The sequence below is a fragment of the Artibeus jamaicensis genome, unplaced genomic scaffold, assembly GCF_021234435.1.
Source record: "Artibeus jamaicensis isolate MK-2021 breed Jamaican fruit bat unplaced genomic scaffold, CSHL_Jam_final contig_1998, whole genome shotgun sequence".
NCBI classification, from domain to species: Eukaryota; Metazoa; Chordata; class Mammalia; order Chiroptera; family Phyllostomidae; genus Artibeus; species Artibeus jamaicensis.
In genome coordinates, this window is record NW_026521407.1 from 10,728,297 (window position 1) to 10,752,788 (window position 24,492).

The window sequence follows — 24,492 nt, forward strand, 5'->3', positions numbered from 1 at the left end:
AAATACAAGGCACAGAAGGCTGGGGTGAGGTACAAGCGAAAGGCACTATGATAATCCCTGGGACCTTCTGCCTCCCTCCCAGACCCGATACACAGAATGCTAGGACCTATATATAAACCTATACACAGAACTGCCCGCCAGGAAAGCAGAGAAGTCTATTCTGGAGAAACTGCAAGTCTGATCCCTGTTCACCCCAGAAAACGAAATTTCCAAGTTCTGATATTTGAGAATATTCTAACCAAAAGAGGTGAGTTCACAGCACAATTATAAAGGAGCCAAAAAGCTATGGTCAGTTTTCAGAGACACTTTTTAATGCCTTCCTCTTAAGTATGAAGAGACAGTTAAGGGTCACCAGCATCTTAGGAAAGCTTCAGAAACAGACCAAAACAAATAGAAAAAAAAGGGGGGGACTCAAGAAAGCAATGTGGGGTTTAGGGTGCAGAGTGGTGGCCAAAAGAAACCCTGGATGAATGGATGGATGGATGGATGGATGGAAGGAAGGATGGATGGAAGGAAGGAAGGAAGGAAGGAAGGAAGGAAGGAAGGAAGGAGGAAGGAAGGAAAGAAGTGAATGAAGATATACTTTCATAAGAACAGAATACTGAGAAAAAAATGAAACAAGAAATTAAACACAGAAAAATTTAAATTTCAATAGAAGGACTGACAGATAAATGTACAGAAGCATTTCGGATTTAAAACACAAAGGCAAAAAGATAACATCCCCATGCTTATTTGTGAGAGAAGAAAAAACCAGGAAGACAATCCAGAATGTCAAGCACCTGACTAACAAAGGCTGGGAGACCATTGTTTAAAAAATAATGAAAATTTCCCAAAATTGAAGGACAGGAATGAGCCCACAAAGATCTAGTACAACGAATGAAAAAAGATTTTTCCCAAGACACGTCATCATGAAATGTGGAACACACTAGAAGCAGACAGAGGATCCTAAATGATTAGAGAAAAAATAGGTCACAGATAAAGAGGGTGACCGCGTGTCCTAGTTTACCCCAGAGTCCCCCAGCTTCAGCCTGTTGTCCTCGTATCCTTTCAGGCAAGCACCTCAAGTGTCCCAGTTTTCACAATAAATTGTACAGTCACCCTACCTACTAAGGAATGAAAATCTAAATGAGATTAGACATTTCAATAGCAATAGCAGATATCATAGGACAGCTGAGCAATGCCTTCAAAATTTTGAGGAAAATGACTTTCAACTTCAAATTCCATACACAGCCAAAGTGTTAGCCAAGTATGAGAGTTACATAAAGACATTTCACACATGCAAGGACTCAACAATTTACTTTCCACACTCTTTCACGGGAAGATGTGCTTCAGTAAAATGAGAGCTTACAGCAAGAAAGAGAAAGAATGAGACGTTAAGAAACAGGTCTAACTCAGGAAAGAAGCTGAGACAAGCCCCAAGACGACAGATGGCAGTGGCCCAGGGGGCAGCCGTTCCAGAAAGGAACCAAGTCCAGAGAACTCTGGGAGGAAGGTCTCCAGGGGAAAAGTGCTGGGTTATTTTAAATACTCAAGGCATTTCAAGTAAGGGCGGGGGGGGGGGGGGGATACCAAAAGATAAAAAACTAAGCAAATCATTTAAAAACAGGCAGTGTTAGCTCTAGGAAAAAACAAATTTGGAAGGAAATGTAATCACAATATACTACTTGTGAACAACGTTTATAGTCATAATAGTGTAAACACTGACTGTTTTCACAAAACTGTGACTGGGGAGGGGGGATAGGAGAGGTAGGGTCTTACTACCAAAAGCCAAGAAATCATTTGATAAATGACTAAAATTGATGAATAACAGTAGTATATATTATTTTAAAATATGAAAAGAAATTAGGAAAAAGCCTAAAAGGATGGGAAGTTTTTACCTTCCGGGACTCCTTAGCACTACAGTATTGTACAATTAATACTTCTGAGGTAATGAAAAACCCAAGAAGAAGAATTTGTCAGTATTAACTTAATAATTCCCAGAGAAAAAAAGTATAGATGTTTCTGAAAAGTCTTCCCAGTCTGTAAAAACACACTGAGAAATTTACAATGCCTACAGCAGGGGGAAAAGGGCAAGAGGATTGAGGAAATAACTAATTAAGACCCTCAGAAATATTTTTGTTTTCCAAACATGGCAATACACTGGAAATAATACCCATGCCACTTACTTTGACCTGCTTCAGACAATGCCAAATGATTGCTGACAGCTCTGAGATAAAATTCACTGCCCGCACAAGTTACCCACTGGGAAGTATATAATTCAGTGTTTTTTTAATTAAATTCAAAGTGATGCAGTCATCACCACATTAAATTTTTGCACATCTCTATCCCCACCCCCATGCCTGTTAGCTGTCACCCCCAGGGTACCCCAGCACATAACCCACGGCCCTAAGGAACCGCTACTCTCCCTTCGTAACATGCCCATTCTGAACATTTCATATAAATGGGATCACGCAACATATGGCCGTTTAGGACTGGGTTTGTTCACTTAACATGTTTCCAAGGCTCATCCATGTTGTAGCATGTGTCAGTACTTCACTCCTTTTTATGGTGAGTAATATTCGATGGTGTGGACACACCGCGTTTTGTCTGATCACTCATCAGTGGAGAAACACTTTGGTTGTTTCCGCTGCATGGCTGTCATGAGTAATGCTGCTATGGACGTTCATTACAATTTTTTGTGTAAACACACGCTTTCATTTCTCTTAGGTATATATCTAGGAGTGGAATTCCTAGGTCATGTAGTTACTCTGTTTAAAATTTTGAGAAACCGCCTCACTGTTTTCCAAGGTAACTACTACACAACTCTACATTCCCAGAAGGATTTGGGAGGTCCAAGTTCTCCCCACTCCTGCCAGTACTTGTAATTATCTGACTCTCTGATGTGAGTCAACCTAGTGGGTGTAAAGTATTATCTCATCTTCTTATGGTTTTGACTTGCATTTCCCTGATGGCTAATGAGGCTGAACACCTTCCTGTGCTTACTAGCCATTTGTGTATTTTCTCTGGAGGAATGTCTATTCAGATGATTTGCCCATTCTTTAACTAGGTTGTCTCTTTATTATTGAGTTGTAAGAGTAGCTTATATATTCCAGACACCAGTCCCTTATCAAGTCCCATTCTGGGAAGTGTCTTTTCACTTTCTTGATGGCATCGTTTGCAGTAGAAAACCTTTTAATTTTGATGTAATCCAGTTTTTTTCATTGGTCATTTGTGCTTTTGATGTTCTAAGAAAGCACTGCCTAACCCAGATTCATAAAGATTTATTCCTGTTTTCTTCTAAGAGTTTTATAGTTGTAGCTTTTATATTTAGACCTATAATCCACTTCAAGTTAACTTCTGTGTATGGTGTGAGGTAGGGGTCCAGCCTCATTCTTTTGCATGTGGATATCCAATCGCACCATTTGCTAACAGACTATTCTTTGAATTGTTTTGACACTATTGTCTAAAAGCCGAGTGATTCTTACAGCATTTGGTTTTAGGAACACAAATTCCCTCGTTTTCTGAATTTCTGACCCACAGTTATTGATTCCTACCTATCGGGGCTTCCATGGCTCATCACCACAGATGCTTGAGATGGAAAAATGCTCAAGGCAAACCCTCTGTTTGACTTAATGTAACCTTGCTGAGTCAACATTTTTCAAACTCCCTCCCCAATTCACAGAGAGTACGTGCAGGAAGTGAAATAAAGTCCTCTTGCATGTGTTTCTGTCCCTCTGTCATTGGAGACAACAAAAAGCAGACTCACAAGGCTTGGGTTCACTCTTCCCTCAGGGTCTCTATTTCCCCCAAGAATTCTCACTGAAAGCACATCCATTTCTGCTCTGCCTCCTGCTTTATCACCATTTTTCTTTTTTGTTCTTGGCTCACCAGTCTTTCAAATTATCCCCAAAAGGAGTCACGTGCAATTTCTATATACTTTATTTGAAGTATACAAAAAATAAGTCTACATATACTATCATTTCAAATAGCCGGGAAGGAATTACTATACATGTCTATGGTATAAAATTGCCACAAAATGACCCACTCCCTATAGGTAACTTTTCTCTGTTTCCTTTCCATGTTGCCTACTCATTCCTCAACCAACTCTACATTGCCATAATATTTCCGCCCCCTTGTTCCACTGAAAACAACTCATGCCAAGAACTGAAGGTCTCCACACCTAATGACATCTGTCATGACTCATCTTACAGGCTTCTTGAAGCAGCCAGGGACACTGGACACTCTCCCTGCCTAAAACTCTCTGTCCCTGGAATCTTCGAGGCACCTCTTTGATTTACTCCATGCGCAGCCAGCTCTTCTGCCCACTCAGTAAACACTAGCATTCCTCAAGGGTCAGTTCCAAGCTTTCTTTTCTTCTCACTCCATATGCTTTCCCCAAGAATTTCATTCTGTTCTTGAGACTTAATAACCTAAGTGTTATCACTGGAATTCCTTTTCCCCTATGCTCAATATCTAATCTATCCCCAAGTCCTTTATATGTGATGCACTAATTCATGAATCTGTACGTTTTTCTCTATCTCCACTGCCTCCACCTAGTACAGGCTATTATTTTCTTCACTCAGGCCATAAATACTTATTGAGTACACTAGGAAAACAAGAAGAATAAAACAGGCATGGTCTCACCCATATTAGTATAATTTTCTTAGTAAAATGTGCTCTTGCCCCTCCCTCCATTTTGCTTTCCTCTTTATAGTCAGAGTAATATTTTCAAAATGCAAATGTGCCAGAAGATAAATTTCTTATTACAGCATAAAGGCCCAACACAGTCTGATCCCTGACCTACCTCTCCAGCCTAGCCTTCCACTGCCACACTCCAGTCCCACATTTTCTCTGTACCTGAAAAGCTCCCGGGCTCACTCCCACCACAGACGGAGCCATTTTCTGCACATGTACTGCGTGGAACATGCATCTCTAACCACTCACCTGCTTACACCCCACTCCTTCTCATTTGATAAATCTCAGCTTACTCATCTCTTCCTCAGGGAAACCTACTTACACATGCCCTTCTACATACATACACCCTATGTTTTAGTTGTACTTAATTTACATCTGATTAGTGAATTACCTGATTAATGACTACTTCTTTTGCTGGCTTACTGTGTGCTTCATAGAGAGCAGACAGTGTACTTGACTGTGCTCATCATTCTATTCTCTGCACTGGCCGACTGAAGGAGCTCAATAAAAATGTACACAGAGGGAAAAAATTATTTCGGGGAAAAAAGATAATTTGTCCTTATTTTATCACACACACACAGTCCTTGTCATTGTTTTTTAAACACAAGGAATTATATGATACCCTGACTCTAATCCAGGGAACAACTATCCACCTAAGCAACTGGGGAGCCTGCTTGTTTTTGTCATTACCATTACCAGTAATTCCTCCTCCCCAAACAACAGTCTAACACCTCGTACACAGGACCTAGAGAACTGGGTGCTTTGTTTTATATGGGTGAGAATTACTTTTTTTTTCTTAACCATGCCAAAAATACCTGAATTTTAAAAATGAAAACAAAAACTATTTAATCCAAATGAAAGAAAATATATTAAAACAGTTCTTGTTCTTTTACTGTTAAAATAATGTAGATTTGTCCTCCCCCTTGGGGGTCATTTCCCAAAGGAAAAAGGTGGTTTTTCTCAGGGAAAGAAGAGAAGGAACAGATCATCCATTCTTCCTCTAACCATACCCCAATACCCTGGTCCTTCTGCAGCATCTTTGAGTTGGTCCTTTTACTGTGGGAAAGGTGTCTTGACATTTTTGTAATAATGATCTGCATGAATTTCAATATAGCATTTTCTGTTTAAATATATTTTATCTGCCCCGGCTGGTGTAGCTCAATGGATTGAGCGTAGGCTGCGAACCAAACAACTGCCCATTTGATTCCCAGTCAGGGCACATGCCTGGGTTGCAGGCCAGGTCCCCAGTAAGTTGACATGCAAGAGGCAACCACAAATTGATGTTTCTCTCCCTCTTTCTCCCTCCCTCCCTCTCTAAAAAATAAATTAGAACGTTTAAAAATAAACAAGTACATAAAAATAATTTTATCTATGAAATAGGTGCATCAAATCCCAACTGCAGGCTTCCATCTCCCATTTCCTAAGATCCAGTGCTTCTAGATGTGTGTTTGCAACTACACGTACGTATATGCTGCACCGTTCGGTATAACTGCGAGTATCTGCCAGAGTCAGGATAATGCCTTTGGCTCTGGAGTCTGACACAGCTGGGTTTTGAGTCCAGCTATGCCCCTTACTAGCTGTGTAATTTGGGACGAGTTTTTCCACCTATTTGAGACTCCATTTCCTCATCCATAAAGTGGTAATAATTGTTCATCATAAAGTTGATTTGGTATTTTAAAACATTGTAAAGCATTTAGCAAAATGTAAATATTATATTAATAGAACTATTGTCAACATCAGATAATAATACTCATAATCCGAAAACCCACATTTAGGACAAAAAAATCCAACACCTTTCATAGTAAATCTCTACAGTTGCTAACAGTGAACAAGTACAACAATTCAATTTCCTTTCTACTGATTTTCAATAGTAGATAACAAATAAGATATGAAATGAAGGAAAAGCAGAATGAAAGAAAAATATAAAAAGCATAGAAAATTCACAAAAATAGTTAAGTCAACACTTGAAAAGTATGCTATTATTTGCAGAACTTTTCCAAACTAGACCATGATCTTCATTATCAATGTATTCTATTTGAACTCACCGGTACTCCTTTCAATGACCTGCTACTCCCCCACCATATTCTGATCACACAGTTCCCTCGACCTAGAGGCCCCTAACCTCAATCTCCTCCTCTCCCAAACCTATCTACCCTTTGAAGACCTAGAACAAATGCCCCCTAACTCCAAATCCCTCCTCCTCACAGCATTCTTGAATTCTCCCAAACTGTTATTCATTTCTCTCTCTTCTAAATTCTTTAATACGCCCTCACCAAACCTTCTGGTTGTTTATGTTCATGTCATCTCTTTTGCCTGGCTGTAAGCTTCTTGAGGGCAGAGTATAGTCTGACTCAAATTCTTGCCTCCTACAGAATTCTGCACACTGCCTTGCACAGTGTGATTATTCAATATTTCTACAACCAAAGAGTTAAGTAGCAAGCAGTTTTACAGATTTCGTGACCAAGGATGAAAAGTATCAACTTCTGCAATGGCGAGTACAATATTTACAAGAAAAATAATATAGCGAAGAATGGAAGGAAATCAGGATGTGTGAATAAAATCCAAGTATATCTTAATAGTGAAGTTACAAATAACCTACCTTTGGTTACTAAAATAAGAAAATGTAGAGCTAGAGGCTACCACTAAAAAAGTCAGTCTCACTGCCTCTCTGCCCTTAGTCTTTAAGGATTTGATTAGTTTTTCCACTGTCTGATTCAGCCTCCCCTCCGAAGCTAGAGCTAAGGCCTGCGGTTCAGAAGGGAGAATAAATTTATTCACTAAATAAAGTAACACTGTTTTTTCAGTATAAGTTCTAAAGTATTTCAAAGGCCATAATATTTCACTAGGGTTGGCCATTTGGATTAAACTTTATTAGTCAAAACAGAAAACTTTCTCATCAGACTCCATTTATTCCATTAGGCATGACATACAGGGTCTCCCAATATCTAATTATTAACTAGAAGTGTAAGTAAATCACTATCAGTATCAGGATTTGATGTGTGGAGACAGTAAGAACTGGGTAAAGCAAATGTTAAAGAAGTCCTTTTTGCCAATTTGCTTTTTCCTACAAATAAAATGAATTTTACAAAGACAAAGTGACCATTAAACCATTATTCCCAATCCATACCAAAAGTAACAATGCACATGAAGTGCTATTTTTAGAATTTCCAACAGTCCCCATTTCCAGTGTTCTGTCCCCTAGTCACCAGGCAGATGTCCTGGTGCGCATCTTTTTTTCTTCTTCTATTGATAAAGGTGGGGAGAGGGGTTATACATTCTTTGGGACACCGGCTCAAGCAAGACCATTTCAGGCATTCTGTAGCAATGTTTTCTCTGATGACACCATACAATATATCATTTGTATATATAACAGAAGGAAGAGGGTGTCATCCAGAACCAGAGACAGTGTTACTAAAAAGGATTCACAAGAAAGAAACTGAAGAGGCAGTACAAACTTACGTTCTGTAATTATGTCCTTTAAGGACAAAAAGCCCAGCTGCAACAGACCTCAACCAGTATCTCTAGCATTCTCCCTCTAGCATTCAGACTCCGATAATTCTTCAGCCCCACCAGGATCAATAATCCATCGATCCTGCCACCTTTTCAGCATCCCTGCTCCACTCCTCCTGTGCTCACTCCCTCCTTCCTCAGGTGGATGCAGCTCATAGTTCATCAGACGATCACTCCTAGTGTACATCCTTAACTCCCCTCCATGCTGCCCACAATACCTTGGGGCTGATGTGCCTTGGAATTCAGAATGTTCAGGATACACTGTAAGTGCTCTAGCAGAGCCTGGGCTGTACCCCAAAGTCAAACACATTAATATTTCTATAGCAAAATACTTGACTATTCCCACTAAGTGGGATAAATATAGCCTTACAGGTTTATATAGCTTCATGACTATTCAGAGCAGATGTTGCCACTATGGTTTGCCAAACCAAAACAACCCAAAAACTGAGTTTTCAGAACTTTTTTAAATTTCAGAGTTGCAGGATAAGGAATTCCTTGGCAAAACTCCAAAACCATGTTAAACCTTGGTATGTGCATCCACATAGCTGAACTGGCTAAAGGAGCCAAGATCGAGTGAACTGGTCTTGCTGACTGTAACTCCGTTAGCACTTCCTTTTGTGGGTCTTTGGTGCTACCTGACAATTCCACTACAATTTCCTCATCCACTCCTCCCCCCACCCTCTTAGATGGCTTTGCATTACCCCTTCTTTTCTCAAACCTCCAATTTCTCCCACTTCTCACTCTCGGCTTAATTCATAAGATCAAATCAAATCAAACCAAGTAAATAAAAGTACTCAGATGAGAACTTTTACATGCTTTCATCCCTTACCTACTTGCTTTACCCACACATCGTGCCTTCCCTCCGACACCCACCGTCCACCAGCCCAGCCCCTCTCTACTTGTGCATGCACCAGCCATCATCACCTCCTCCCTGGAACACCCATTTCCCCTCTCTACTGGGTCATTTCCACCAGCACAGAAACAGTATACAGAACAGGGCTCCCACCTTAAAGCGAACAAAAAAGCTTTCCCAATCCTCTACTTCCCTTCCATCTGCTGCCCCATTTTGCTATTCCCTTTACAGCAAATTTCTTCGAGAGTTGTTACACACTAGCTCCAATTCTTCTCCTTCTATTCTTTTTTCAAAATTTTAAAAGACTTTATTTATTTTCAGAGAGAGGGAGAATGTGAGAGAAACACTGATCAGAGTTGCCTCTTGCACATGCCTCAACCAGGAACCAAACCTGCAACCCAGGCACATGCCCTGACCAGGAATCGAACCAGCAACCTTTTACTTTGCAGGATGATGCTCAACCAACCGACCCATGTCAGTCAGAGCTCTTTCCATTCTTTCCTGAACCCATTCCATCACTCTACCAAAACAATTTTTGTTAAAGTCACCGGTGACTTCCAAGTTGCTAACACAAATGTTCCATTCCCAGCCCTTATCTTACACGATCTGATCATAACATTTAACATAGTATTTCTCTCTCTTCTTTAAAAAACAAAAAGCCCTGCTGAGTTGGTTGGAGCATCATCAAAAGGTTGCAGGTACAGGAGGCAACTGACTGATGTTTCTCTCTCTCATACCTACAACTCTTACAACTCAATATTAAAAGATGCATAACCCAATAAAAAGTAACAAAAGAATAAGCATTCCTCAAAAAATATTTAAACCACCAGTAAGATCTGGAAAAGATGCACCAAAAGGTTGTGGGTATGAGAGGCAACTGATTGATGTCTCTCACATAGATGTCTGTCTGTCTTGTTCTCTATCAAATCAATAATAAAAAAATTTCCTCAGGTGAGGAATAAAAAAAATCTTCACTTAGATATCATTCACATACCATATAATTTACCAATTTAAGTTGTACGATTCAAGATTTTGTATATTCACAGAGTTGTGTAACCATCACTACAATCAATTTTAGAATACACTCATCACTCCCGAAAGGAACCCATTACGAATTAGTGGTTATCCCCCACTAATTATTATTAGGAGTTTTATGGTAAGTCTTGAAATTAGGAAGTATAAGTGCTCCAGCTCTGTTCTTTTCAAGACTGCTTTGGCTATTCTGGATCCTGTGCATTTCCATATGAATTTTAGGATCAATAAATCTGTCAGTTTCTCCAAAAAGGCAGCTGGGATTTTGACAGAGATGTGCTGAATTTATAAGTCAATTGGGGGAGTACTGCCATCTTCTAACCCATGAACACGGGACGGCTTTCCATATATGTATGTCTTTAAAGTTTACTTCAGCAATGTTTATAGTTTTCAGAATACAAGTCTTTCAGCTCCTTGATATTTTATTATTTTGGGTGCTATTATAAATAAAATAATTTTCTTAATTTCCCTTTCAGATCACTCACTGCTTGTGTATAGAAACACAACTAATTTTTGTGTGTTCATCTTGTATCCTCAAGTCTGTTGAACTCATTTTTAAAATCTAGTAGCTTTCTGGTGGCTTCTTTGGGATTTTCTATATATAGGATCATGCCATCTGCAAATAAGAGATAGCTTTACTTCTTCCTTTCCTAAGTGTATGCCTTTTATTTTTTATTTTTTTTAAGATTTTATTTATTTATCTTTAGAGGGGAAGGAGAGAAGGAGAGAAACATCAATGTATGGTTGCCTCTAGTGCATCCCCTGCAGGGAACTGTCCTGCAGAGAACCTGCCTGCAACCCAGGCATGTGCCCTGACTGGGAATCGAACCGCAATCCTCTGGTTCACAGGCCCGTGCTCAATCCACTGAACTACACCAGCCAGGGCTCTGCCTTTTATTTCTTTACATTTTTTTAACTACCTTAGTTGGAACCTCCAGTATAATAGTGAATAGTTTGTGGCAATAGCGGATATCCTTGCCTTGTTCTTAATCTTAAGGAAAAGCACCGTCTTTCCCCAATGAGTAAGCTGTGACCTGTAGGTGTTCATAGACGTTCTTTACCAGGTTAGGAAGTTCCCTTCTATCCCTGATACAGTGTGTTTTTATCATGAAAGGATGTTAAATATTTTTTTCTGCATTTATTGAGATATCTCGTGCTTTCTGTCCTTATTCTATCAATATGGTATATTACATTGACTGATATTTGTTAAACCAAACTCACATTCCTGCACTAAATTCCACCTGGTCGCGGTATATAACTGCTTTTATGTGTTGCTGGATTGAGTTTGCTACTCGTTTACTGACTTTTGCATCTATATTCATAAGAGATTGGTCTGTCATTTTCTGTCCTTGTGATATTTTTTCTGGCTTTGGTATGAGAACAATACTAGATTTCATCCTTCTTGAAACACTTCTACATGGAACCTAGGAAATCACTCTTCTTTTTCTCTCCTAACTCGCTGATGGTTCCTCAATTTCCCGTGCTGGCTCCTCTTCTTCTCCCCAACTACTAAATGTCTGAATGTCCTCTCTACCTTCACTCCCTAGGGGATCTCATTCAGACTCACGGCATTAAATACAATCTATATGCTGATGGCCCTCAGATTCATACCTTCAGCCCAGACCTTCCCATGAACTCCAAGATTATATAAAAATGATCTCTTCAGCAGCTCCCTATGAATGTTTCAGAGGTATTTTAAACTTAATATAACCAATTTTTGGAATCAAAATAATTAAAGTCAATACAGGTCCATGCGGGGTTAAAAATCAAAACCCTTAATATAACCAAAATTGAGTTCCAGATTTCTCCTCCAAAGTAGCTTGTCTCACCATTTTCCCCATCTCAATGAATCTCAACTTTCAACTGCTCAGACCAAACACTTTCGAATCGACCTAGACTCCTCTCTTTCCACACCCCTCATGCAATCCATTAGCAAACCCTGTCGGTTCAACCCTCGACATAAAGTCAGAACCCAACCACCTCTCAGCGCTCCCTCGGAAACCAGTCTAGTCTAATCCCCATCTCCTGCCTGAATTATCCCCAGACTCTGGTTTTCCTGCTTGTCACCTTGTCTCCCTGTAGTTTATTTTTAACACAGCCATCAGAGTGATTCTTTTAAAATATTACTGCTTGTGTTACTCCTCTCTTTAAAACCCTCCAGTGATCTCCCATCTCAGTCACAGTAAAAGCCAAAAAGCCCTACAGTGGCCTACAAGGCCCTTGAGGGACTGGCCTCCATTACCTCTCTGATCTCTCCTACCACTCTTTCTTGTAAACTCCACCTCAGTGACACCAACCACCTCGATTTTCCTAAAACATGCTAGCCTCGGCTATGCTTGCCATTCCCTTTGTCCCCACACTATTCCCCCAGACACCTGCATGGCTCTGCTACCCACCTCCTTTAGGTGTCTGCTCAAATACCACCTTATCCCCCTGATATCAAATATCAATATCCTAGATAAAAACAGTAACCCTAGGATAAAATCCTTCCCCAGACCCAGTTTTATCATTTTCTACTGCAGTATTATGATGTAGTCCCCAATTTCATGCTATCTCTAAGCTAGAATAAAGCTCATGAGGGCAAAACTTTGCTTTGTTCTAGCTCCTAACGCAGTTCCGATGGAAACTTCTGTGATGACAGAATGTTCTATTCGCACTGTCCAGCACAGTAACCACTACTAACACATGTGGCTACTTAGCATTTAGAAATGTGGCTAGTATGACTGAAAATCTGAAATTTAATTTTATTCTATTTTAATTAATTTAAATAGGTACATGTGTGGCTGGTGGCTACTGCATTAAACAGCACAGCCTAGAACATTAGTTACTCAAGAAATACACAGTAGGCACTCAAATATTTGCTGAATTAATAAATTAATGGAAGAAAGAAATCTGAAGGCTTTTTCCTCTCTTGAAATTTTTATTACAGAAAATTTCAGAAATATACAAAAGTAGGTCATAGCAAATGAACCTTCAAGTACCTGAAGGCTTTTCTAACCTGAAATAAATTTCAGTGGGTACTGGTATCTCAATCTGGCTTCTATCCTGCCAGTGACTACATTGTGGAAAACAGGAAATTTATATTAACCCAAATTTATATCTAATAGCAACTCTCAGGGCCTTTTACAGGTTATGAAGAAATGACTTTAGGAATTAGATCAAGTGTATGTTGAGGGAAATACCAGCATGCTAATAAATGCTTGAGGCATATTTGTGATAATACTACACTAAAGAACTGCATGTATGTTTTTAGATCAATGACCTGATTGACTTCTTTCACCACTTATTTCTCCACTTAAATTTTAATAAAGTCATACTCTTAAAGAGGAGCTGTAGGACTACACAAAGCTGCAGAGAACCTTACTCTTGTTAGATGACACGAGTTCCTTAGGCATTGATTTTGTCTTATTAGCCTTTATAAGCCCAGCATCTGGCATAATAAATGTTAATTGAATGAAGTTCATAATTGCACAAAAGTGATACATGTGACTTGTCAGAGTACAAATGGATACTCTGGATCTCCAATTTCCTAAACAGATATTAATCTGAAAAGGAAACTCTCGCAGGGATTTTTAAATGTGTCAGATCAAAAGGCAGCAAGATGTGCTAGAAAGAAAATCAAACTGGGAGCAAGAACACTTGGGCTTCAGCCTGACCCACTAAGGGGAGTGGTCCCACACAGGTCATTTACCTCCTCTAGGCTCCGGTTTGTAAAAAGAGTTTGGATTTGGTAATCTTCAAAGATACTACCTAACTTTAAAGCATTATGTTCTATTCTAGACCCACAATACACGCACCTTTCTCAAGGTGCTTATTAATGTCCCCTTTCTATGTGAAACATCATCCCCATCACTTACTTTAAAGGAGCTATTCATTGAATATGATTTAATAAGAAGACATCATGCCTACTTTAGTGAACAAGTTATGTTCCCCATTTCTTGAGGAGTGCCAAATTCTAAAATACTGCTGGGATCCTGTGTTTAACTTTCACTCAGCCAGCTGATATTGTGATTATTAGTACAGAAAAGACAATTCTGGCCACATATTTGCTTACTAAACTCCCATGACCACTTGTGTTTGAAATGTTTCTTCAACAGTTCTAAGTCAATTCATACCTCCTTCCTAGCTGGCTCCTAAAATGCACTGTTTTAGGCTTTATTCTGAGGTTTACCCTTGTTTAAATGAAGTAGTGGTACTAAAGTCATGCTCTGTTCTTTTTTAAAGCAAGGAAACTAAAAGAAATGAGGGCCAGTTGTGTGCACCTTTCCCCCGATGCTGCTGTTTGATGTAATTTCTGGACCTCGCATCTAAAATGCAGCTTTTGAGCCCTGGCTGATGTAGCTCAGTGGATTAAGCACGGGCTGCAAACCAAGGGGTCGCTGGTTCGATTCCCAGTCAGGGCACATGCATGGGTTGCAGGCCAGGTCCCCAGCGGGGGCCACATGAGAGGCAACCACACATTAATATTTCTCTCCCTCTCTTCCTTCTCTCTAAAAATAAATAAATAAAATCTTTTTAAAAAATAAAATAAAATGAAATGCAGCTTTTGGCTTCCTGCTCTGTGTAGCCTCAACAGTGAGCCCACGCAGGCAACCAAACGCCAATACTGGTGTTATATTTGGGACTAACCCCTGACAGAGAGACAACAGCAGCACAGAAACTGGAATGTATCTCAACATTCTTACACTGGAGGCAAAATAATCCTGTAGTTATTAAAACTGGGGTTTGATTAGACATTAATATTTGATTTGGGTTTTTTTAACACTATTACTATACCTCAAAAGACCTGATTAATTCTCTGCTATATCTTTAGCCATAATTTCAATTTTTAAATTTATGTATTTCAATTTTCAAATTTATGTATTTCACTTGTATGTCCTCTCTAAAATCTGCATAAAGGTCTATGTGTAATTAGTTTTATCAAACATTTAAGAAACACTATCCACATTTCAAACAATAGCACATTTTAAAGTAAAACTAAAAATGAAATACTACTCTGAACAGAGGTATCTTTTTCCAACAACTAATTAAAAGGAGCAGATTCAAATCAAGCTTAAAACATATTAACGTTAACCGAAGCACTGGACAGATACATGCCAAACGTAAGGATGTCCACTGAATTAGCATTAACCATGGGAACAGCTCAGGACATCTCTTATTCACACTAAGATCTGAATGCATACAATTAAAACTACCAATCCCATCAACTGTCTATATTAATCACCCACCAATTTAATTAAGGTAAACCATCTTAAAAGAAAGCTTACCTCTTCTCTATTTCTTAACATTATCAACTTTCAACAGTTCACCGAATGAATAATTACTTGTTTATGGCATTATCAAGTGTCTTGGATACAAAAACCCAGCATGTGGCAAGGTCGGTTACAGACATGTCCTGATGGCAAACGAAGAAAGAAATTTAACCCATCAAAGTGGTCATCAGAGGAGCAAAATCTATTACACCTTTCTCTAGACACTCCCGGTTAAATGCAAAGTGACAGGACAAACCAGATCAAAACTGAACACAGCTAGAAGCAACATACAAAATCCTAATGAACCCTTAGAAATTCAGGTATCGATCTGTCAATATCTAAGCTCAATTAGTCCTTTAGAACAAAATACCTCATGAGGTGACAAGAAGCTAGTTTGAAATCTTGGCCATAAGAAGAATAAAACCAGTCACTTTCTATAGGTTACTGCGAAGTACAGTCATATCTCAAAATGGAAATCTTGTGAGAATTAAATAAAGCTGTATGTCAAGCACCTTTCAATTAGTCCAGGAGCTGGCACATGACTAGTGTTCAGTAAATGTTAGCCCTTCCTCCGTTGTTTAAGAACTCAGGCTTCTCAAGTCAAAGATCAGTTGACAGTTTAAAAAAGCAAATCAAAAAAAAGAAGGAAAGACCTTAAATGGTGATCTAGACAGCATATCTTAAAAGAAATTAATGTTAAAAAGTAGCAAACAGGATCATGAAAATGAAAAATAGACACTGAAAACATTTCCGAATGGCTCACCCCTCGTGGCCCTTCATAACCTCCGTGTTTTGTTACAACCATCTTCAGGATGAGCTCTCACGAGAAACGGGACAGACTCCAACCAAGTCCATCGGGAGCAGCTCTGCACCGCTTGTGACAGGTGAGCAGTTTCCCTCAGAACATCTTCACCATTAGCTGTACTTCCCACGTTCAGCAATGCCGGTTCCCAAACAAACCAGTAACACAACTATAAAGCTAATTTTTTCATTAGAATTATTAAGAAACAGGAGTTCAATAAGTCATTTGCCTTTTAAGGAAAAGGCATTACTTTCTAACACACATAATATTTCTTCCAGTTCTAAGACTATGAAGCTTATTTATTCATAAATGGAAAACTGTAATAGTATAATGAAGTCTTTTTATGGCTCAGGGATGAAATGGAAAGAACTGGACTTGATCTAAGAAGCCTTGAGATCACGTACTGGGGTCGCCCTTCACTGTACAACTTTCAGGAAGTTACTTAACTTTTCAGGTCATCAGCTTCTCGTAAGGTTCTTTCCAGCTCAAAAAGGATGTTATTACTTCTTGTATCTGATCCTCCTCAAACCATACATACATACATATATGCATACACCCTGATTAAACAATACAGACGTATTTTTAAAGTTGTAGTAATTTAAGGCCCATTATGACACAAAGAGAATGAGTGTGTGTGTGTGTGTGGGGGTTCTGATCCTAAAAGTTATTCTCAGTAGTTGAGGCATTCACACAGCCTCGTGACACCTGAATTAACCAAGTAAGCCTTTAAACCCCTACAACGAAACATTAAAATTCAATGTGACTATAATCTCTTCCTTACAAAACATGGACCCAAAGGGTCTGGCTTCAAGTATGGTTTAAAAAAAAAAAATGAAACCGAGATGTTTTATATTCACCACCCCCATTCTTCCATATAACCACAATAAAAAATTTAAAAAAAAAACGCAAATGAAAACTCAGAAGCCCATTGTAATGCAGTGTACCACTTTTGAATGCAACACTTAGCTCAGGCTTACTACCCTGACAAATAAAGGAAAGCACTTTATGAAGCCAATTTAATTGGGAGGTGACAGAAAACATACAGCCATTTTCTTTAGCCTTATCATCGAATTGGCTTCAGCTCCAATCTCTGGCAAATCCCACTCAACAGAAGAAATTAACCAGGTCAGCAGAACAGGTGCTACGTTGTGTCTGTCAAGGGCCTGGCATCACCACAATTACTTGCACACAATGAAGCAGTAATCTTTACAGATCATCTCTCCCAAGAAGCATATTGGGGAGGGGAGAAGAAAACTGAAGGGAGGGGAGGGGGAAATGGGAAGAACAGGAATAGGAGGCAAAGAGAAAAGGCAAGAAAAGAAAATGAATGTGCAGCTGCCTTGTGGCTCAGCAGATGTCGGGATGTGATGTACGAGGCTAGGATAAGCTGTCGTAGCCTGCTGCCAACGAGTGGTAAGTGATTAAAGCCTGCACAGTTCTAAGCAGCATATTTAGAATCTGCGGGGTTTCAAGACTTGCACCCATTCCTTGCTGTGCTGCCAGATGTTGGCAACTGGTCCAGTTCCTACTGACTGTGCATGGATGGCAGCAGTTGGTACAGCGGCAAAGCAATCTGGAATGCTTCCGGAGATGCTGTACATTAACAAGTGTCACCCATCATTCACCTTTACAGAAGGCTGAAACAACTCCAATTTGCTGCCACTTCTCTCTTGGGAAACAGCCAAGATAAAGTTGCGTCTGGCAGCCCCATTTGTTTCACTCAGGTGTTTCAGCTGCCTTGCTGACCTCTATTAGTTTAAGTTTTAATTTAGATTAACCCCGGCACCCCAATTAACCAGCAAGGGGAAAAGCTAAGATGTGACGAGTCATAACTCTGAAATCAGAATTTACCAAAGTTAAAATTATTAATTGGGATGAAGGGCCAGTCAAGTAATTCTATTTCTTTTTAAACAGACCTGCAAGCCAAAAAAAAAAAATCTTTCAGACTAAGGGCTGCCAGTAGAAGCAATTTCTCCCCAATAATTTCAGTTTGTTTTATTAAACCTATTTAATTTATGATACACTTTCCACTGAATATACACTTCGATTAATGAACACTGGAACAGTTTTCATTTTTGATTGCCTCCCATGATCTGACACAATTGTACCCTATTAATATCCTATATCAAGTACTTCCTTAGAAATGCTAGAATAAAACAGAGTTCCCCACTCCTCTGAAAAATAGCTATAATAGGAGAAGAAAAGGAAAAAAGAATCAGCACCTCTGACTAGGAACACTTGAGGCCCCACCAATCCTCTTTCCTCTTATTACTTTTAAGCTTCACTCTGGTAATAATTTTACTGAACATCACAGAGTGAATAGCACGAGTAATAGGAAGTTTCTTCCTCTTTTTAGGGCAAAACCAGAAGTATGTGCAATGTAGAACTATTTTTTCTACTGGGTTTACAGTGCAATTTCCTAAGTTCTTTCTTTCATATTCCATGCATATAATACAGCTGTCATGGCTAACCCTTGAACTTATTCCCCCAGGAGGTAAATGTTCTAGGAACTCTTCTGTATCAGTGCGCTAGCTGGCATTGCTGTGAGAGGCTGTGTTCAGCTTCAGTGAATTTTTCTGAACATTCTTTCAATGTGTTTGCCTATGTCATTATGGGTGATTAGTGCACCTGCCCATGCTGAGCTGAGTGTTCAGCAGTTTTTGACCAAAAACAGCATGACCTCTGCAAACCCTCCCTATTCATCTGATCTCACTCCAAGTCACTTTTTTTGTTGTTTCCTCAGATGAAAAATGTCCTCAGAGGGAAACATTTTGTGATGTGGAAGAGCTGAAACAAAAAATGGCAGAAGCACTAAAAGGCATCAAAATCAACAAGTTCAAAAACTGTTTTGAGCAGTGGAAAAACATTCAATAGGTGTGTTGCATCAAATGGAGAGTACTTTGAAGGTGACTGAAGTATAAACATATAGGAATAAATACACAATTTTTTATAAATAAAATCCATTTTGGGGGGGTTCCCCCTTGTACTAGCCCTGACGGGTGTAGCTTGGTTGGTTGGGCATCGTCCCACAAAGCGAAAGGTCACTGGTTTGACTCCTGGGCAGGACACATGTCTGGGTTACGTACGGGTTTGGTCCCTGGTTGGCATGTGTGCAAGAGGTAGCCGATCAACGTTTCTCTCTCACATCACTGTTTCTCTCTCTCTCTTTCTCTCTCCAAAAATAAATTAATAAAACCTTTTGGAAAAAAATAACATGCTAAAAATTCATCAGAGAAAAAAATATCATGATAAATAATGGTTCAACAAAAACTGGTGTATCGTCACTGAAGAACTTCCTCAATTCTCCAGAACTAGAAGGGGTCCATCCTAAAGCACATTTCATTAAGTGGGACTTATCAAGAGACCCAGAATTAAAGATTTAAGTCATGACACCATAAGTCCTAGAGGAAAACATAGGCAGTAAAATTTCAGATATCCCACATAGCAATATTTTTTATGATATATCACCTAGGGCAAGGGAAATAAAGGAAAAAATAAACAAATGTGACTGGATCAAATTAAAAAGCTTCTGCATGGCTAAAGAAACCATCACCAAAATGAAAAGGGAACAGACTGTGTGGGAGAACATATTTGCCAATGATACATCGGACAAGGGTTTAAACTCCAAATTATATGAAGAACTTGTAAGACTCAACGCCAGGAAAAAAACAATCTGATTAAAAAGTGGGCAAAGGACATGAATAGACACTCCTCCAAGGAGGACATACAGAGGGATCATAGACATATGAAAAGATGCTCAACAACTAGCCATCAGAAAGATGCAAATTAAAACTAAAATGAGATAATCCCCTTACACTTGTCAGAATGGCCATAATTACTAAATCAACAAACAAGGGCTGGTGAGGATGTGGAGAAAAGGGAACCCTGGTGCACTGTTGGTGGAAATGTGTACTGGTGCAGCCACTGTGGAAAACAATACGGAGTTTTCTCAAAAACCTAAAAATGGAACTACCTTTTGACCCAGCAATTCCACATTCCGCTGCTGGGAATACATGCTGAGAATCCCAAATCACTGATTCAAAAGAACTTAGGCACCACTATGTTCATAGCAGTGCTATTTACAATAGCCAAGTGCTGGAAACAGCCTACGTGCCCATCAGTAAATGAGCGGATCAAAAAACTATGGTACATTTACACAATGGAATACTACACAGCAGAAAGAAGAAAGGAACTCCTACCTTTTTCAACAGCATGGATGGAACTGGAGAATATTATGCTAAGTGAAACCAGTCAGTGAAAGACAAATACCAAATGACCTCACCTATAAGAGGAATCTAATGAGCAAAATAAGCTAATTAGCAAAATAGAATCAGAAGCATGGAAACATGAAACACATTGACAGTGACCAGTGGGGATGGGAGAGGAGGATAATGGTGGCAAGAAGGGGAAGGGACTTAGACAAAGAACATGTATGAATGACCCATGGACTTGGACAACAGTGTGGGGCATGACTGTGGGAATTCGGGGCGGCTGGGTGGAGGAGGGCAAAGGAGGAAAAATTGGGATAACTATAATAGAATAACAATAAAAATTATTTTAAAAAAAGAAAAAAGAGATCCGGGATTATAGGAAATTATTTTAGTTCTTCAGAACAGCTTAAATGTTTAGTGTATTTTAACATTCACTAGCTTCATTAAAAAGAACAGCACACCAAGAGATAATAATGTCAGAGAAGAACTGGGGATGTCTGTGAAGAGATAGTATTGAGAAAAGAACCATATTTGAACTTCTACCAGTTCTTTCTGTCTTCAAAGCACTATGATATTATTATAATCAAAAGTAGCAGACAATCTCAATGCATACTTAACTGATTTGAATAGGCACAAAAATAAATTAAAGACAAGAGACTTAATAGGTAATAGAACCAGAAGTGCAATTCAAGAATTATGGGATCCCAGCCTTTTAACTCTGTCCTAATATAATAGTATTAATAATTGGACAAAAACCAAACAACTAACAAAAAAATCCTCCATTAACATTATCAAAAACAGTTAAGAAAGAATAATCAACCTGACTCAAAGTTGAAACCATTTTACAGATAACATACCCTCTTCAACAAGTTACAAAGTAGCTTCAGCTGTTTTCATTTCAAAAGGAAAAATATAAGACAGAAAAAAAGCAACAGATCCAGAACTACACAGTAAGCCAATTCTGAACACAGGAGTTTTAACTGTGTTCATCTCCAAAGTAAGCTGCCCTTTGGTCAAAGAATTACATTAGCTGTTTTAAAATGCTAAAACCTGATTTGTAACAAAAGTAAAGAGTGTGAAAATCATACCTGGTGGTAAAAGTCATCATCATCAAAGATTTCTTCATCCAAGTCCTTCAGGTGGGCATTGGCAGGGGCTTCTGGAAGGACTTCCTACATCAACAAGAAGAAAGGATAGAGTGAATACCACTGAGGTTATCAAAATAATGTAGCTACTATAAACAATGCACATAACAGTCAATGCACTGTTTTCCTTAAGATATAAAGAGCTGTTGCCTTGGCTGGTGCAGCTCAGTGGACTGAGCACAGGCTGAGAATAAAAGGGTTGCCAGTTCCATTCCCAGAGAGAGCACATGTCTGGGTTGCAGGCCAGGTCCCCACCGGGGGCCACATGAGAGGCAACCACACACTGGTGTTTCTCTCTACCTCTCTTTCTCCCTCCCTTCCCCTCTCTCAAAAAATAAATAAATAAATAATTTTCAAAAAAGGATATGAAGAGCTCTTAAAATTAAAAAACAAAAACAATCCAGTTGAAAAATGGACAAAAACATGAATAGGCACTGGACAAAATAAGAACCATAAATAGTAAAAAATCATTTGACAATATGTTTAACCTCATTCTAATTAAATACATGCAAATTAAAAGGGGAAGACAGCATTTTCCACCTCTAAAACTGGCAACACTCAGTATTGGAAAGTACAGCTAGTGGGACTGGAAATTAATGCAGCCTTTTTGGAGGCAATTTGGTAACATCCATCAGGATTTCAAATGTGTGTTCTCTTTGACTTAACTTCCACTTCGAGAAATCTGTCCATATGGTCACACAAATACAAAAACAGAAATGCTCAGGAATGTTTCCTGTAGCACTGCTTCTACCACGGGAGACAACAAAATTATCCATCGTTTGAATAAATTATAGTACACATCCATGCAATAGAATACTCTAGGCATTAGGAAAAATAAAGGAGAATATCTATATAATGATATGGAAAGGTGTCTAGAATATATTAAATTTAAAAAGTTGTAAGAGTTTATATACACTTCATAACATTTTACATATTTATATACACATATGCATCCACACCATTTAGTTGAAGAGAAAAGGTAACCTTATTTTACATGTGTGTATGTATGTGTATGTGTGCGCAAGTGCTCACGCGCAGGTGCTTTTCTATAAATGGAAAATACCTGAAAGTTTCTTACAACTATGAACACTGGTTAAATGTGAGAAGTGAAATAAATTTTCAGACTAGAAGAAATTTTACTTTTCATTTAAAATTCTTAACTTAAAAAAGTATCATGTATGTATTTCTACTACATATAAAAGAGTTTCTTTTAAACAAAAGAATCTATTCCAATTTTGGATCCTCTTCTGGAGTATCTAAACATCCAACATAAAGCCTAAAGAACACACTTACTTCAATGCTGATATTTCTAAAGCAGCTGCTTTAAAACAGATTTTTAAAAATTGGATTACAAATGCTTCCATTACCAGATTCGTATCAACCTCAAAATTAAAAGACTACACACAAGTTAATAATAGATTTATATTTTAAAAACTTTTAAAAACCATTTTTAAAAACATACTCTTGGTTTCTCAACGATCCATCCAGAAGTATTTTTTCCCTTTCTTTCACTAACCTCTCACACCAAGAGTAATACCTACAAGTAGGTGATCTGATTTCTCAGTTAATTAGCCTCACAGAAACCGGTCCCCATAATCATCCTGCATCACAGAGTTCTTACCGGTTCTCCTGGCAAACTCTCTGGGACAGGCTGTGCTGCCGGCTCGGGTTTGCCAACCACTCGGTAGATGGAGCGCTTGGTCTGTGTCCTTCGAAGTAATCTTTCTTTGTCCATCAGAATATGATCGATCTGAGTCAAGATTGAGCGTTCAAAGGCACCAAAACCCTGCAACAGCATAAACCAGTGTCAGACACATGTGCGCTGAAGGCGGCTACCTTGGTTTCTCTTTTTCTGTCCGCTGAGAACTAGCCAACCCTTCTTTGAGGATGGACCTTCGGTTAAAGACTGAGTTTGTAAAGGGCTGTAATTGTTCTCAGAAATAAAATCAGTCTTAAGTAGGCCATACTACTTTCCTATACCCCGAGTTTACATTTTGCTCCTTTAATAATAACCCTTTAACATCAACTTCTTTATTTTATATTTCCAATACAAACACAAGGCCACGATTTCTACCATAAAATATTCTAATAGAGTTAAAATCACAATCCTGAATGGTATAAACCCCAGTGATGAGAGTTCAGTACATTTTTTCCTGTGGAAATGACTAATTACCATAGGGATATCATCCAGAGAAATAAGCTATAGTTCCAATTTGTTAAAACTGCCTTGGTTTGCCACAGCCTGTGCCACACACACATGTGCACACACACACTTGCCTTCCCCAGTTTTCCAGAAGCCAGCTTGGTTTTATCATGCCACTTCTGCAGTGTGCGGTTCCTGTAGACTGTAAAGTCAGCAAAGCGCTTTGCCATGAAGCCAGGGTAGTCATCCATCTCCAGCTTCCTCTTTGGTGGGGCCCTCCGCTGCTTCTTCTTCTCTTCTACTAGCTCCTCATCTTCACTGGAAATCTCCTCCTCACTAGGAAGCCATCAAGAAGAGTAAGTCCAATGTAAATAAACATTGCCCGCATAAAGAGCTGGAGTCCCATGAAGTGGACAGTATCTAGGCCTTCCCTATTCTGTCCACACTTTAAGTAAGACCACAGATGTGAGGATGGTTTTTTGTTTGTTTGTTTGTTTGTTTGTTTGGGAAGAATGTTTATGAGGTCAATCAAAAACTCATGTAACTTTTCAAATATAAAAATAATTGATTTCAAAATAATTCTTACAAGGCAAGCAAATTATAAAATTAAATGAGATTGTAAAAACATTACTGAAAATATGAACCAGGCCAATACTGGTTACAAGCAAGTCTTTAAAAATTAAACATATAATCATACTTTTACTACCTCAATCCCCAAATCAATAGGAAAAAATGTCTCCCTGTAATCAATTGTTCAGGAAAGCTGAGTAAACTTAGCTGAACCAAATGGAGAGAAGCTGAATGTGAAGAGAACTCTAAGGGGTAAGCAACAGAATTAGCATTAAAATGCAATATTATATGTAACTGCCA

General features: G+C 38.8%; 1 protein-coding gene across 1 annotated transcript in view; it reads right to left on the reverse strand.

The window, feature by feature from the left end:
* The window catches only part of AATF (apoptosis antagonizing transcription factor), a 102,583-nt gene that overhangs the window by 36,018 nt on the left and 42,073 nt on the right, over nucleotides 1–24,492 (reverse strand). Inside the window, exons 6-8 of the mRNA XM_037163677.2 lie at nucleotides 23,757–23,958; nucleotides 23,101–23,265; nucleotides 21,423–21,506 (exon numbers count right to left, since the gene is read on the reverse strand). Of these exons, the coding sequence (XP_037019572.2) occupies nucleotides 21,423–21,506; nucleotides 23,101–23,265; nucleotides 23,757–23,958 (451 nt within the window). The remainder of the gene's footprint in view (nucleotides 1–21,422; nucleotides 21,507–23,100; nucleotides 23,266–23,756; nucleotides 23,959–24,492) is intronic.